Source organism: Medicago sativa, chromosome 2, assembly GCF_051527215.1.
Source record: "Medicago sativa cultivar Bolivia chromosome 2, Bolivia_mono, whole genome shotgun sequence".
NCBI classification, from domain to species: domain Eukaryota; kingdom Viridiplantae; phylum Streptophyta; class Magnoliopsida; order Fabales; family Fabaceae; genus Medicago; species Medicago sativa.
Window position 1 is genome coordinate 34,556,915 of NC_140750.1, and position 17,445 is coordinate 34,574,359.

Below are 17,445 nucleotides of genomic sequence, written 5' to 3' on the forward strand. Positions count from 1 at the left end.
ACACCAAAGATTAACAACACACAGAGATCAGGAAACGTAAGAGTACTAATTTCACAAAATTTGTATTATGTAACGAGATTCAAGACATAATTGGCTTTGTTCTGGAAAAAAAACATAAAAGAGGGATGGTTTTGGTTCTGAAGTTTTACGCATGATGCAACATAGAGAGGTGGGGATTTTTTTATTAGAGATGCAGAGCACATGAAAATGGGTGTTTCTAGATTTTTATTATATTAAAAAATAAAAAGCTAAAATTGCTTCAACCGACTGCACCGGTTAACCGGTTTAAATTTAAAAAAGTTGACTGACGTGTGCCAATAATCAGACGAGTGTTTGACCGCGAGTGTGTGAGAGACTGCCGCTAGCAGTTCTCAAATCCATGCAAACTAATCCTTATTATCTAATCTAAATCTAAATATAAATAAATGTTATAAAATTGAGAACGAAACCACGCAAATTCTTCAAGAGGCCAATATGGAAAAGTCTCCCACATCATAACACTAACATTAAATACTCATTCCAAAAAAGAATGATGACATAAACATAAATATCAGCAGAAACTCAAATCAGTCAAGTAACCATATTAACATCACGCTTCACGCTCAAACAAGTTAAATTCTTGAGGGATCAAACCATTATCTAGAGTTTCTACAAGAGAAAATCCACATTTTTAAATACAGTACAATCTATACCTAGACCCCTTCCAACGGTATGGGATCAAATAGATCCATACTCCAGTCTATCAATAATTACTCTTTGAACTATAATGTTATGCTGATAATAATTGTAACATACATGGGAGACATTCAGTAACCATGACCAAGACATGAGAGGTCGATTCTTTAAACTCATGTTTTGACAGTTTTCGGCTTGTTAACAAGGTTTCAAGACATTTTGCCTACTCATTCTTCCTCAAAAGATACAAGCCGACATCACCGACTTGAAAAAGTAAAAACCACCAAAACCATGCATTTAGTGATTTTGTCTCCACATAGAGCTAGCTATACAAGAGGTTGGTTTAGAGGCCAGGATATAATTACTTGACTCCACCTGTTACAATCCAGCGTGTCAACTTGGTCAAGAATCCAAGATAGTGTGCACAACACTCTACAAACCCTGCATCACCAACCCACCATGCTTGAAACCGCCACTTACCAACAAGATATGGGACTTGTCCTTGCCAGTAAGTGTTTGAAGAGTAGAATATGAGAGCAGCACAAGAGGAGGCCAGGCCATTACTAATCATGAATATCTGAGGAACTTTGTTTTCAAATGTCGATCATGCTGGGGGGAAGCAGATGGCATAAAATATCTGCCTTCTACATTCACTCAAGTATCATTCACCTTCTTCTGCTATAGTATATCCCACCGCCAGTATAGTAGTGATGATGCCGATGCCGTGATCCACCACCCCTGCCACTGGTTCCTTCAAAAGAGTTGCCACGACCACCAACCCTGTTACCTCCACTTTGCATCCAGTTCGAAGGTTGGGCCCCCAATCCATTAAGCTCTTCCTCTTCTCTATCATTATACTCCAAGATAAGCCTCTTAATGTCTTCTTTCTCCTGAAGCTCAGCCGCTTCTTTCTGTTTCGTACTCTGCACCAGTGAGGAATCACTGGGGATGTACATCTGCTTCGTTTGTTGTTTGTTGCCACGCTTCACCAGAACTTTCACCTGAACCTCCTTGCTTACGCCAGCATCCTCGTCTAAGGCTTCGTCACCACTTTCCCCACCAGTTCCTCTCCCATGATGATCCTTGGCTGATCCTTCAAATACATTCATTGGAATCATCATGTTCAATGTAGGACGGCCCCGTAGCTCCAGTCGTCGCTGTTCCATACTTTCCTGCATAAATTATAATACAAGAACCATCAATATATAAATCCAGTTGCCAAACATTGTTTGCATCAGGCCAACGTTGATCCATTCTTCCAAAGAAAATCTAATCTTACATAAGCTTGTTGAAATTTAGGAATATGGTGGACAAGAGAGAAGATACGGCATGATATATATAAAAAATAATGCTCTAAATAATCGAGATATTGTGGCATAAAAAACTACACTATTTTCAAAATAATCTGTGTCAAGGTAAACCATCAAATTTTGCAGAAAATGAATCAGGAACAAGTGAACATGATAAATAAGTTTCCTTGCCTGTACGACAGCCTTGAGCTCCTGATCAAAATCAGCTTCTTCTAATGGGTCGACTTCTGTCACCTTCTGTCTCACATGGACTTCATCTTCATCATCAGAAGCAGGTCCGTCCTCATCCTCATCGTCATCCTCAGTCTCACCCCCATCATCATGATTCTCCTCATCCAACTCTTCATCATCATGTCCTTCTGCATCGATTACGTCACTCCCTGAATCATGCTCACCTTCGTTGACATTGTCTTGCACTCCATTTTCCTCAATGCTGTTATCATTGTTCTGTCCATTGCCGACCATCGTGGTGGAAGTGCTCCTACTTAAGGGCTTATCAGTGTGGGAATGTTTTTCACTACTAGCCTTATCAGTAGAAACTATTCGGTCGTGCTCCTCAAGTTCCACTAGAGCTGCATTCACCTCATCAACAGAAGTGTAACGGACCATACTGGGACGCAAGTCCGCAAACAGATCCTACAAAACAATCAATAACCCCAAAATAGCAAATGTAAGAAAATGAATATCCACATGAATACACAAGTTAGTGTGACGGTTTTTTAGAATCTACTGACAGCATTCTAAAATATATATGTGTGTTTGTGGGTCCATGGGTGCTAGTCGCAGCAATGAGGAAGATATAGAGGTTTTGGCAGTTACATTTTCCCACAATTACCATATTTTTCAAAAATGGTTATTCCATGAAAATTTCATTCTTGTTCCAAACTTCACTCCATATTAAATTATATCCCGTTACTTGACTATCATATTAAATTATCATTCATCATGTTTGTCATAAATAGATCCTATTTGATATCAACGCTTAATTCCACCATACAAAGGTATTACATGGAAACACAATCACTCAGATAACATTGGTAACAATAAACAAGGAAAAATAATATATCTTTTGAGTACCAGAATAAAGAACAAAAAGATATCTTCTGAAGTGCATAACCAAAATAATCACAGAAATAAAAACTATTAATGCATAAAGCTACCACATCTTGTCATATCAAGTTCTAAATATTCAAATATTGAATATGTTGCAATTCCGAAGACATAAAACACGGTACAGAAGTGCCGCTCAAGATATCTCAATTCTACTGGATTAAACTAAAGACTGATGCATACATAAACTATGATTAGGATTGCTACTCCAAATCATCGAATACATGAATTAACACATCAACCATTCATTCATAATGAAATGCAGTCAACAAAAAGGCTCCCCAGACTGACCTGCAAGTCAAATTCAACATCCAGAGGCAGTGCACCTTTGCTTAAAATATACCGTTGGAAGTGCATCAGGAACCGATCAAGCTTTTTCTTAGAAGAGCCGTGATCAAAGTAATGGCCACAAGTTTCAAGTAGAGTAATGATCAACCTTATACGGAAAAAATCTTCAGGTGGATCGAGTACATCTTGCTGGCAGAATAAATAAACAAATATAATGATGTCACGAGAAGGCTTTCATATGCAAAATTAATTAATTAATGAATCAAATAAAAGAATGCAAACATTTCTGTATTCAAGCCATGTCAAACACATCGATCTGATCAGTTGACTTGGGCTGTCCTCACCTTACAAACCAATTTTGCATGGTTGGGTTAGGTCTAAGCTGAAATTCTAAGATGGTATCAAAGTCTACCGTAGATGCATTGTAGGGTTGCATCGCCCATGCTCCCGATCAATCGGAGTCTGGGTATGATGGATATGTTGGATATTCTACCCTTAATTCAGGTCCACTCCTAGGGGTCTTAATTGCGGCAAATATGGGCTGCATTCATTGCAGCCTTCAACATCTTCTTGTGTTGGGTGTGTGATCTAAGTAGTGCTGACAAGGCATGGGGAGTCCCCACCCTGGATCCTAAGCCTAAATTCTACGACTCCTAAAAAAATTAAGCAGTATTATACAACCAATACCTCAGGTGTTCCATGGCCAAAGACAATAATGAGATACAATGTCTCAAAAATAACAGATGAGTCGGCATGCTTGTAGTTGTAAAGCTCTCCTAAAAATCGCATGTTGGCAACGCGTCTTTGTTGCATCCCATAGTCATTTAGTTCCAACCCAATTCTAATCTCCTCCAAAACCTGAAACCAAATACCAAAATCAACCTTAAAAACTGTCTGGAAAGTGAATATCTATTAAAGATTCACATACAAAAATTTCATTCTCCCCAAGGGTTAATGCCTAGAAGTTGAAACAGAAAACTCAACTTTAATCAGAGAAAAAAATAATAATAATTTGATTACTATTGGGCATGTTAAATTAAGTGAGCAACTTAAAATTGAGAGGCAGACTTTGCTCAGTCCGACCAAATTTACATGCAAACAAAGGTATGAGAAACCAAAACAAGAGCTAAATAATAAATAGGCGTTCCTAACCAGGCATCCTTCAAAATTCAGATCATTCTATTCTATGAAGAAGAGATGGCAAATCAAGAAAGAAGTAAAAAAAAATATCAAAAATAACAACCTCATCAACTATAGCTACAGCAAACTCATCATGATAGCGACTTAACCCAGCAGCAAGAGATGCAACCAGGTGGATCTGACCATACTTTCCTTTGTGAACCTTCATGAAGCATTTTAAAAGATACAGTTCACAATCACTCCATGGTAATTTACGAAGTTGCCTCAGCACATGCTCAATGGTCGTCTTGTCAAGATCAGAGAAGAGTAACTTTCTGATATACTGCAATGAAGATATCATTATAATGTTAGTTGAGATTATAGTGTTACGATTACAGAATAAAGGGAAATTAGAGTAGTTATTAGTTGTTAGAGTAGTTACTCAGTTTGTTATTTGGATTGTAGTTATTGGTTGTTAGAGAAGTAAGTTAGTTCTTGTTATTTGGATTAGTTAGAGAGTATATGTATAAATAGGAGAACAAAAATGTTGAAGAGTATATTTTGAATATTGTAATTTTGAATAGAGTATTCTCTATTGTGAACAGAGAACCCTTGAGGAAAGATTCGCTCCTATTCTATCATATTTCTTAATAAATTCTTTTTTTCTGGAATCCAATTATTGGTTCCTAACATAAAGTTATTAGAGAAAGAAAAGGAAGTTGAAATAAGCATTGCACCTGATGCAACGGAGGACGGACTTTAGCTACTCGTGCAGATCTTTCAGGTGGCTTGCAAAGGTAGTATGCATTCTCCACCAAAGTGCTATGTCTAGGATCCAAGTTTTTAACATTTTTCAAGCGCATCAGTATCTCCAACATGTTACCCATACGTATACTAGTTTCTGGAGACCGATACAGAAAACGGCCACATGTTTCAAGAAGGTTGCAAGCTACATCAATGTTGTGATGACTAAAATCATCTAAACAGGCCTGAAACGATAACAACATGAATTGAGGATTCAATAGTTCATAGGTGACATCACAATACATAAACTCATTCTCTTCAAACCTTCCAACAAATGGTGTAACAAATGCAAGTGGAACTAGACTTGAAGTAAGATAGAAAAATTGATGCCAAATAAAGCAGTATCATTGAGTTAATACCCAGTTCAGTTGGTCAATTATTTGACACAGAATATGTTCCTTCTCCAAACTTTGTCAAAACTTTTAAATTTTAATCTTGAAAGGTTAGGTGCGGTCCAACAGGGCAACAAATTTTCCATAAGTTAGGGTTTAACTAAATCTTTCAATTGGTTAACTTAAAAGAGTAAAACAGTCGTCTTCTAAAAAATGTGCATATTCTAATACCACAAAAAGGAGCTATTGTGATATGAAGAAAAGACCCTGATCTAAGAATCAGCGAAATGGAGGATGACAGCATATTTCACATGAGTATAACTTATAGGACTTCTGTAACCAAAACAGAAGAAAATAATTGAAGAGGACTTTAAAATTTAAAAAGCTAGGCACAAAAATGTATAGTGGGTGAACCTGAAGCCTATTGACATTATAAGAACAGCTCCAAAACAGAAGTTGTGAATTTAAGAAAACAATTATTGTAATTAAAAGGAGTTAGCTATGATATATGATTTGATTATTAGTCTCTCATACCTTCAAACAACTGAAGACCAGGCCAGCAGGGGCAATTTTGAACTTGCAAAGTTCTCCAATAAACCTGATATTCCTGATCTTTGTCTCAATATTCATCTGGTCCTGTTAAGACAATCCAAAAACAAAATAACAAAAGTAATTACCTAATTTAAAGTGATGAAAAGAATTGATTCTATTCCAATGGAAGATTTATATAAAATTAACCTTTTTATTTATTAAGAAGTTGAATTCCTCCTCCAACATCTGCAATAGAAGGGTGGAGACATCCTTCATACAAGTTGAGAGTGTAGCAACCATGCGTGAGTAATACGCTAGCAGTTCTAGAGAAGTCCTTGGTACACTGAACAAAGCCCTCACAAGCTTTTTCCGATTTGATTTTGAATTTAGATAACAGAACTCTACCTAACATTTGTTAAACCAAAAGGAACTAATGATTAATAGTGATGTAAAAAATAACAATACAATCTAAGAAAATAAGTAATAGAGCTCAATAAGATATCCTCACTGTTAATTGATCTATAAGGTCCCGGCTCACACAACCCGGAAGCCTCTGCAATAGAGCATCCAAATTTGTTCCTTCAAGACTTCTGAGTTTTTCTTTTTCGTGTTCCCCCTTTTTTTCACTTTCTTTTTCTTTTTCCTTGTCTCTGTCCAACTCTTTAGACTTTTCTTTTTCTTCTTTATCATTCACTCTCTCTGAGCTTTCTCCCTCAGGTAAAACGCTAGATTCTGTGGAGACCTCTCCACTATCAAGGGTGATCGGTTGACTAGGTAATATTTCCTAGATAATTATCAATCTTGGAGTCAGAGAATAGTTGCAGAATGAAGGTAAGAGAAAGAAGAAGAAAAACCGGGAAGATGGTTCTATATCAGAAAAAGTTTCACATTATTCTTTAACAAAGAGCTGTGCAATGACAACTAAAGTTGCTGAAATTCGGAAAAAGTATCTTACACGTAAAAAGATGAGAAGTACAGGAAGAAATATGAAACAATACATAACTTGTCAACATTTTATAACATGGATGAATGACGGAATGCATATAGTTTATTGCTAGTTCCAAGCTATATATGAAGAATAAATATATTTTAGCCCAAGATCAACTTTCCTAAGGGTTAAGCATCCAGGTAGAGCTCCAATGATTAGCATCAAATATTTGAAGTGTATAGAAAAACAGCTAAAGACAACTAAAGCAGGTCACACTGTAATAAGAAAATACAACACAATATTTTAATCAAGTATTTAAACAGCAACTAGAGTGGTTTCAAAGAAGAGTAGTCACTCTCTTTTCAACGCTCTCTAACACCCGCTCTTTTATTGTGTGAAATCAATGTGGGTCTTACACTTTGGAAATGGGTCCCACATAAAATGGTGGGACCCATATGGATTTTACCCAACAAAAGAGTGAGTGTTAGAGAGAGCGTTCCTATCACTCCTCCTCAAACAATCATGGTTGATCCCAGCTGAGTCTGAGATTCTGAAATAGGTTAAATAAATTTGCCAATATGATTTCTTACGGTTGGTTGGTCTTGACCCTTAACAGATTGCTCATTAACTTTTGGCTCCGTTTCTCCCAAAAGCACAGCAGGAACAAAAGCTCTGGAGAAAAGCAAGCAGAATAAAGTTCCGTCTAAAATAAAACAATGGTAAACCAACTAAAGAAACTTTTAAACCATTGATGTTTACATCAAAGTTTTGAACATGCAAGAATACAGTGATCAAGGACTAATGGAGAGTTTAATTGGAAATACAAACCTAAGATCAGGTAAACATTCATAAAAAGCCCTTGTGTCTTCATCGTCCCATATGGGTTCAACAACAGAAGAATCTTTCCCGGCAGCAGAAGAAACAGCCTCCTCACCACTAGTAACCCTTGTTGTGTGCCCATCCTCTGGCATTACAGGAGGCTGCATATCAAGTGCTTCAGCTAATCTGTAACAAGACAATCATAATTACAGGATAGAAGAATTAAAAGGAATAATTAGACACACATCTAGGAAACATTCAAATGAAGGGTGACTCCACTTATAGTCTACATTAGACAGAAGAGATTGGCAGGATGAACGAAATGTCAAAATTTAATAGCAAGTAAGCAAAACTATCTTACAAAGACATTTCGAATTTTTTTTCTTTTTATCAATTTTTGGGGAACCTCGACGAGAGATGAAGCCCACCTCTGGGCTCAGACAACGTGGTCTTAATTCAATATATATGAACCTGAATATGATTATGTTTCCAACAAACAGAGATCTCCCCAATAAACTATTCTAACCCGCAGACAACCACATAATTCCAAATTTCCCTCAAATCTGCTGGACTGTGTCTCAATAGCTCAAAGAATTTATGGCTTTTGCTTTATGCATAAGTGCATATATACAAATAAGCCAATCTGATAGGCCAAAATACACATGGGCAGCCATACATGTAACCTTAAACTGGGGTCAAAGTATTTTTTGCAAAAAGATATTATGTAGATACACAAACAAATAGCCATTAGACATGGAACATGAAAAGTAAAAACTAAACGAAAGCAACTTACGATGAGACATTACGGTACAAATGGTCATAGGATTTACGAAGTTTTTCATATGAAGAGAGATTTTCTTCGCTTAGCTCTCCTTTTGCATTCAAAATCTTAGAATTTTCATGCTCCATTAATCGAAGTGACTGTCAAGAAATAAAAGACATCAATAATCAATAATTAAAAGGACAAACAAAACTATTGGCACATATTTCATGGAAAAAGAAAACAGAAAAGAGAAGGTGAAGACAGACAACAATAAATATAAATAATGTTATGTTACAGATACAAAAATGCTTACAGAATGCTCAGACTGAAGTAGTTCTGCTGCAGTATCATAAAACGAATAACATGCTTTCCGGATAACTTTCTTTTGATCTGCCGTGATGTTGAGGCCTTTCATAAACTGTTTCAGAATGTCAGTGCAGGAGTATTTATAACACAGCTCTGGGAAGACAAAACAATCCTTAATACAAATAAAGGTCGGAGGAAACTTGCAATGATTTAAAATGAATAGAGGTTGAGAAAATCGATGCAAAAGGAGGACACTGAACAAACATGATTAATAGAAAGCACTGGCAATATAATTAATATAATGAATTAATAAAAAAATTACCTCTTCGTGAATTTCTGGCCCAGTGACAGAAAGTCCTAGAAAAATTCTTCCTTGCCGAGCAAAGCTAGAAAGAAGGGTCAAACTTGTTTGCGTAGCTTCCCGATCTTTCAGCTGTTCCACACTAGTAAGATCTTTTATGATACTGATAAAAATGCCACCATCTTCAATAACCCCAACAAAAAAAAGTTCCAATAGAAGTTTCAGAGAGCTGCGCTTCTTCATTGCCTTTAAGTTTTTGTCTGAATCTGTTTCATCACCAGATTTTCCAGGAGAGAAGACTTTGAGAAGTCCTTGAATCAGAGTTGGCACAAAATCCTTGTACCTTTGATGAAGCAAAGAGCATATCTTTCCGAAAAAGAGCAATTGATGGCCATATACCAGAAGGCAAATATTTTAGGTAACATTCACCACATAAAATAATGGAAAATTTTCAAAATTCAGTGGAAAAAGTAACCTATGTGCTCGACAATGTAATTGATTGATTTTGATTACCATTGTATAATAGAAGAATTTCTTAAGTTAACAAAGACAAGTACAAAGAAGCATGACAAGAAATTACTAATAATAATAATAATAATAATAATAATAATAATGCAACGACAGGCTAAAACAAGAACAAAAATTGAATACAAGAGATATACAACTACAGCATGGATTGAAAAGGCATACCATTGTACCAATGACTTCTAGGAAAAATACATTTATACTGATTTACAGACACACTGTGTGTGTACTGTGTATGAATGTATGCATTGTATACAATAGTCTCCGTTGGAAAATTAGTGTTACCAGTGTTAATGTATTAGTTTAGGCCTGGTCTCGTACTTTTTTTTTGGTGGTGGCCGGGGTTCGAACCCCGGACCTTGCATATTTTATGCATTGTCCATACCAACTGAGCTAAGCTCACGTGGACGGCCTGGTCTCGTACTAATAGCAGTACACGTGACCTAAGTATTAAATTGGAGGGGAAGGCTTGTGTTCTGTATCTCAAATACACCTTATTACGGAGACCTACTGCCTCCCTTTTCCTCCTTCCCTACCTAAACTATTAAAGTCTCAATTCAGCAGTCAATAAGATTTTGGTATATGTTCAAGAGATTTTTCTATTAAAATAAATTAAAAATTTAATTGCTTACATAATTAGATATTTAACTGATCTGTCTATTTCTACTTCTTTTTGTTTACAATCAGAAGATCCATGGTTTCAATTTGTCTAATTGAAAATATTTTTCTTAAAGAAAAAAGATCCTTGCTATTTGCAGCTATCCAAGCTCGAAGTCATATAATAATATGGAAATACTGATGAAGGAGGAATACACAAAGTAAGCAAACAGTATGAATTTCAAATTCATGGACCCACAGCAAAGTAAGGAGTACTATCAAGGATATCTTTTCTTCCAAGGAAATAGTTTCTTTTGTGTGGAAAATAGGAGAAAAAATGGAAATTCACATACCTGAACTGCTGCTTGTATATCAGAACTCCTAAGTTTTGCATCACATATAGCTGCCACTGCTTCACTAACAAATTTGCTTAAGTTGACACTTCGCAAGTCGTCCATCAATGATTCACGCTGCTCTTCATTAATCTGCTTCAGTTTCTTAATAACTGCAGTGTTGCGCTTAATGCTGGAATCCAAGGTCCTAAAAAATCCTGTGTCTGCAATGAACATCATATTGTATCACTATTTGTGCAACATTACATATACCAGAAAAACAACCAAATAGTGCTCAAAGGGATTTGAACTTTATGGATGATTTGTTTCACGATATGAAATCCCAATGCCAAGATTGATATTCCTTTATATATTATTACTGGGAATATTATCACGGGGTATAACTCATAACGTATGTAGTAGGAACTTAGTATTCATAGGAATTTTTTTAAAATTTTGTTTAATTGAAAATCTACCAAAAACATAAGTTGGAGGGGGAAGTTAAACTAATTTTGATTCCATTGGAATGTAAGATCCCCTCCCCCTCCCTCTCTCTCTTAATATGGGAATAAAAGACGAGGAAAACATGTGTAAACACTAAACAACACTCCTGGGAATCAATAATACTCAAACATTTTATTAAAAACTGCAAACAAATATGGGAATGATTCACTCCCATTCCCCGCCTCTCACTTTCCCTGGAATAATTTTACATACCTACCTTTAAACATATACAACCTAAGATGATATTATTAAAACAACAACTTAGTATTTTCCTACTATGACTGAATACACGTACTAAATAACGCGGTTGAGTTTGATTAAATACGTACTAAATAACCGCGGTTGAGTTTGATTAAATACGTACTAAATAACGCGGTTGAGTTTAATTCTTATCTTTGTCACTTACCGTTGATACAAAATATAAAAAAATCAATTACATATTTCAATTCAATAATCCACTCATTAAAAAATTATTAACTACTCAATATTTCTATTTCATACAGGGAGACTCTCAGTTTCCACAAACTAATTATGTCATGTAGACTTAATGAAGTTCTGAAAATCACCACAACGTCAGAATAAAAAAATTAACCAAAAGGAATTCAGTCTTAAGAATAAATCTATGCTGACGAAAAACCCAGACTGGCCTGGCAAAATACAAGAAAGAAATTCAAGTGTCAAAAAATCGATTTAACCCCACAACCATTTGTCAGAAAATTGATCCAAAACTAGTACAGACGAATGGAATTATAACAAGTTTTTTAAGTCCACATGAGATCATCTTGAAAGTCATGTCATGTTTGAGCGCAGTACTTAATTTTAAGAACTCGTGAATGTTTGTGTTTAACGTTGCAGAATGAAGCTGTTCCTATCAGTGTGGTCAGAAAGCAGACATTGCAGTAATGGAAAAATGACAGGTCTGCCAGTGCGAGTTTCACGTAACGGCCTTTAGCAGAAAAGTGGCAAAAACATAAAATAAACCCAGAAGTCCAAAAACCCTCAAATTCATCTTAGAAACTCTTTTCTTTCACATCTCTCTTTCTTTGTTTCATTATTCAAACATGTCAGTATTCTAGCCAGCCAGCAGCTTCTCCTTCAACCTTTCACTCTGACGACCTTCTCCAGCAACCTCCTCTGCTGACCTAGCTCTTTTTTTTTTCCAGCTATAATATTAGCTTAAGCTGCCGTTGTTTCTATAAGACAATATCCTCTGTAAGAGGCATTTAGAGTTGAAGCGTGGATAATGCACGGTCCCAATTTAATATGTGCGGAGAAAATTCTAGGTGATCCTGTAATATTTACTCCCCCAACAAAATATTGATGCGGTGAACAAACATGATTAGATATTATCAATGTAGTTTTAATATTTTTAATATCTCTAAAGTTGTTAATGCATGAATGTATATGGTAAGCTTCAATCCTAAACTAAACATGACTAGCTATTATAAAAAAATTATGAAATAATATGGACACATTCCGGTTAATGGTCAAGTGAGACTCGTCCTTAACAGCAGAGCCTAACTCCGCGTACTTGTACCTCACATTTATTAAGCCCTAGAGCTCATACCTAGGTTTGCACTCATGGCCCGATTCACGGTAACGAGTTTTCCATTAAATAGATGTAGAAGACTCAACCCTATGCAGCACACGCATTTCACACAAGGTCTAATCTCTGCACCCAGCCCTTGGTAGAAACTTTGATCTAGCAATTCAGTTGTAGCATGAACAAGATATGTGACTAATTACTGTATTTATATAAGCAGCAAGAAGGTTCCCAATGCAGCAGCAGCTATAGTACTCTATCAGTCTAAACGAGTCTGCAAATGTAATGTTCCACGTAATACTACTGACTCCTATACAAACTAAAAAATTATACCATCGAGTTATTTTCTTCACCTGGATACTAAAGTAAATGTTTCATCAAGATTCATTTTAATGAAGATCTAGTTTCCAATTTATCTTTCAAAACATGACATTTAAGTAATATGTTATGTGCAATTAGTAAAACGTATCCAGCAATAGTTTTCCAAGTAACCATCCAAAGTCTTAATTGTTTTGCTATGGAGGAGGAGGTCCAAGACCTAGTGTCCAGGCTAGGATTTAACTCATAGAATATGAATATAGTCTATTAAAGAACTTGGTAGTTGTTGTTAATCACTTAAGCTACCGCTCAACCAACTTTGCATTAAATTGTTTTATCCATACCCATTTCCTACTAGCAGCAAAAAAACTAATTCACATATCCATAACGTAATTATTAAAAACAAAAGGAATAAAAACTAACCAGGCCTCTCAGGATTCAAATTGGTTTGACGTAAAGCCATTTTTGCCTCGATCGATTTCTTGATTTCTTCGAGGTGAGCAACAGCTTCCTGTTGATGATTATAAAATACAAAACTCAACTGAGTCAACGTGCAACAAGACAATAAATACAAAAAACCCACATCAATTGCATAGTTATTACCCTATAGAATCTGTATAAATTTTCTCACCAAATGCTCACATGAAAACAAAAAAGGTTACCAAACATCACTAATCATTGTTAAACAACCTAAGCCATTGTTATTATTTACAAGATATTGCATTTTCACTACCTCCTCTTTTGACATTTATTTTCTCTCACCTCTAAAAAAAACCTATTTTTTTAGAACCCGTTTTCTGATTTTATTTTATTTTTTAAAAAAACCTGTAATATTCTTAAAAGGGATTATATTTATTTAAAAAAAGTGATTTTTAATTTAAGCTGTTGTAACAAACACGTGAATCCCTTGTTTCCCTAATGACCCAGAACCAGAAGAAAAAACAAAGTAGTAAAGTTGAATGAATGATTAGAACAACCTCATCATCTTGTTTGTTGTTAGTTTCACCTTCATTGCGACATTCATCTTCATTTTGATCCATACCCTTATCTTCCATTCACACTGAGAAATCAAATAACAGAAAATTAGAACTAGGGTTTCGAGTGAGTGATGAATATCATCATCAATTAACCACATCGAATAATAACAATTTGAAAATAAAAAGATTACAATTTTGCATGCAATTAAACACAGTAACAGAAAACCTAATAATTAAAATTATTAAGGAGAAAAAAAGAAGAATCGAAGATGAAATTAGTACCAAAGTGAAGCTGAGTAGTAGAATCGAAATCGTTGGGAATGAAGAGAATTTGAGAAAGAAGATTATGATTACAGTTGTGTTGATTTGTTGAATTTGGGAAGAAATTTTGAAGGGTTGTTCGTTCGTATCACTATTGCTGTGAGACTCGGTATAAGAAGAAGAAATCACTACTTCATTAATTTATCATTTATATTTGTTTCAAAATTATAAGTCATTGTATTAATATTGTTTTTTCTATTATTTTTCAATTTTTAAATTTCTCCTTTTCATCCCATTAATAAAGGTTAATTTTGTAAAATAATTAATAATTATTCTTCTTTTCGACACAAAATTAATTACATTCTTTAATTTGTGTAAAATATTTGAAATGACTTATGATTTGAGACGAAATAGTATCATTTATACAAGGGTATCCATACTCTTATCAAGACGAGAAAAAATCGTCCACTGTAGATTCCTAAGTTTTGGTGGGTTGACTATTGTGGCAATTTATTTTTTGATTTTTCGCGGTTGTTTTCCAGTTTGAATTTATGGGGGGTTTGATTGGATGGTCGTTTACCTCTCTATAGTTGTTTTTGTTTTGAAAGGTCAAAATGTGTCGTTATCAACAAATATGAGAGAACGGCGATGGAGATGCACGTGGGTTTTGATTTTATTGCCTGATTTTAATATAATATAGTCACATGTCCTTTAACGTCAATTCCTTCGTTTCTTCCCCTTTTTTTTGAACCCGTTTTGTCTGCTTGTGTTTTGGTTTTCTATATATTGGTCTGGGTTGTTTTTGGGTTCACACCCATCCATTGTTTTCTCTCTTTTCTACAATTGTGAGTATGTCATCTGCAATGTTGAAAGATTCTAGGTACGGTATCAAAGTTCCTAAGTCTGGTTTGCAAATGTGTGTTGGTATGATAGCAGCTTTGATTTATTGTTTGATGTTGCTCCTGGAAGGGAGTCTTGGAGATTCATTGTTTGTGTGGTGCGTATGTGGGAGGCACCTATGTTTCTTCATCCATAACAGATCAATTCAGTTGAGATGGTGTTGGTTGATGAAAAGGTGTGTAATTTTTACCAATTTGTGTTGATTTTAGCTTTTGTTCTTGGCATTGGTGTGTTTTTATGGCCATTTGTTATTTTTGAAGGGTGTTAAGATTCACACAACTGTTCGAAAGCAACTGTTGTACCTTTTCCAGAAGAAGTCGGTTGAGGGTCAGGCATATAAGCTGACCTACTTTTCAGTTGCCCATAGCAGTGGTTTCTACAGGACAACCCCCCATGCTTATAAGTTTTTTTTTCAAATGAGAACCAAGGTTAATGTATGTGAGGGTTCTTTGCTGCCAGTGTATGGCTTAAATCTTACTAGTGTTTATGAGATTATTAAACAAACCATTGACAGTGATTTTTTAGTTGGTGTGTGGTTTATGCCTTTATTTGTCATATTTCGTTCCTTTTTTGTCTGTGATTTGGTATATATTAAATATTCTTTTTTTTATTCGTTTATTGTCTTTGTGTAGATGTCATTGGCTTGATGACTAAGATAACTGATGAAAGGGAATACATTAGGGATAACAAAGATACTAAGATGATTTTGCTTCAGATAGTTGATCAAAGGTTTTGTTAAGATGGTTTTGTGTTATAGTTTATGTTTTTAGTGTCTTTATTGGTGGGCATTCTTTTTTCAGTGTCTTGAGTAACTATATTTTTTTGTGTTATAGTTTTTTTAAGATGAAAGGGAAATATTGTTTTTTTTGTAAAAGTGGCAAATGTGAGATTGCTCTTTTCAAAGATTATGGCTATGTTTGGCCAAACTTTTTTAGGGCTTATAAGCTTTTTGGAAGCCAAAGCTAACAATAAGTGCTTTAGAAGCAAAGCTAAAAGTTGTTTGGTAAGTGTCATTTTTTTTAACTTCAAAGTGATTTTTAAGCTAAAAGTTGTTTGGTAAAATACATATTTAAAAGCTTAATGTTTCAGGACAAACTATGATATAAATGAGTGAATATTTAAAAATAAAAGACAAATGTGAATAAAATTTCATAAACTGTCATATGAAAGTATCTCTCAAAATATTTTTATAAAACGTAAATCATCCAAAAAGAGCTTAAAAGTACCATAAACAATATTCTTGTCAAAAAAAAAACCATAAACAATATTAAAAGACTTCAGAAAATAATTCATGATTAGAAATATAAATTATCAAAAACTCTAACGATTTCTATTTCCAACCAACCCGGCTGCTATTCGATTTCGAGCTCTGTCCATATAGCCTCCATCTTGTACTCTTCTTGGATTAAATGAATCCATGTCTTCATGATTGATTCTTTCTTCTCTATGGTCAATCATATATCCTGGAATATGGTCACATTTGTTAAATTCTTCATCTTCAATACCACACTTTCGAATAAAATTATGAAGTGTCGTTGTTGCAACTATGATCTTCTGTTGTTTCATCAATGGAAATGGTCTCATATCAGATAATATATGCCATCTTTTCTTCCAAACCCCAATTGTTCGCTCAATCACATTTCTTAGTGAAGAATGTGCATGGTTGAATACTTCATGTATGCCTTCTGCTTGACTTCCTGCTCCAAAATCTGGAATGTGATATCTTTCACCCTTGTATGGTGCTAGATACCCTTTCATATTTGGATATCCGGCATCAACTAGATAGTACTTTCCTAAAAATAATAAAACAATTTTTGTTAATATATATGAAAATTTTAATTTAAAAAATATAATAATTTATTACAACAGTGAGAATATCCTACCTTCAGGAGGATGAGGAAACACATCTTTCATTTCTTCAATCGTAGTTGAAAGAATATGTGTATCATGTGCAGTACCAGGCCAGCCAACAACAACAAAAGTAAATAACATGTCTAAGTTGCACACTAACATGACATTTTGTGTTGGAAATCCTTTTCTACCAATATAACGAATTTGTTCTTTAGTAGGAACAATGGCAGGAATATGAGTTCCATCTATAGCTCCAATGCATCCTTCAAAATGAGGCCAATACCTATTATCATCTCTAATTTTGGATGGAATTTCTACAAAGTTAAAATCAGGAGGTTTGACAATTTCGGT

The 17,445-nt window shown here is 34.9% G+C and overlaps 1 protein-coding gene across 2 annotated transcripts; it reads right to left on the minus strand.

Annotated features, from left to right (window-relative positions):
* Positions 1 to 595: 595 nt before the first annotated feature.
* Positions 596 to 14,516, minus strand: LOC146946480 (regulator of nonsense transcripts UPF2). 2 transcript variants are annotated; one of them, XM_085744544.1, is made up of 18 exons: positions 14,437 to 14,516; positions 14,083 to 14,165; positions 13,529 to 13,616; positions 10,762 to 10,964; positions 9,308 to 9,652; positions 8,993 to 9,097; positions 8,710 to 8,837; positions 7,926 to 8,102; positions 7,688 to 7,769; positions 6,678 to 6,953; positions 6,377 to 6,574; positions 6,173 to 6,274; positions 5,240 to 5,491; positions 4,627 to 4,845; positions 4,071 to 4,241; positions 3,387 to 3,572; positions 2,157 to 2,621; positions 596 to 1,847 (listed from the first exon to the last, which is right to left on the minus strand). In XM_085744544.1, the coding sequence occupies exons 2-18, from the start codon at positions 14,158 to 14,160 to the stop codon at positions 1,341 to 1,343; spliced, it is 3,582 nt and encodes a 1,193-aa protein (XP_085600670.1). In that variant the 5' UTR covers positions 14,161 to 14,165; positions 14,437 to 14,516; the 3' UTR covers positions 596 to 1,340. The 2 variants fall into 2 exon arrangements, with proteins under 2 accessions (XP_085600670.1, XP_085600669.1); XM_085744543.1 differs by having other exon boundaries at positions 14,365 to 14,516.
* Between the last annotated feature and the right edge of the window lie 2,929 nt (positions 14,517 to 17,445).

Bases quoted from the DNA above. Each gene is read 5' to 3' on its own strand.
- LOC146946480 (XM_085744544.1), bottom strand. From the start codon at position 14,160: ATGGAAGATAAGGGTATGGATCAAAATGAAGATGAATGTCGCAATGAA. The intron at 13,617-14,082 runs GTTGTTCTAATC...AATCATCAACAG, and splicing joins ACAACAAACAAGATGATGAG to GAAGCTGTTGCTCACCTCGA. The intron at 8,838-8,992 runs GTAAGCATTTTT...ATTTCTTGACAG, and splicing joins TACTTCAGTCTGAGCATTCT to TCACTTCGATTAATGGAGCA.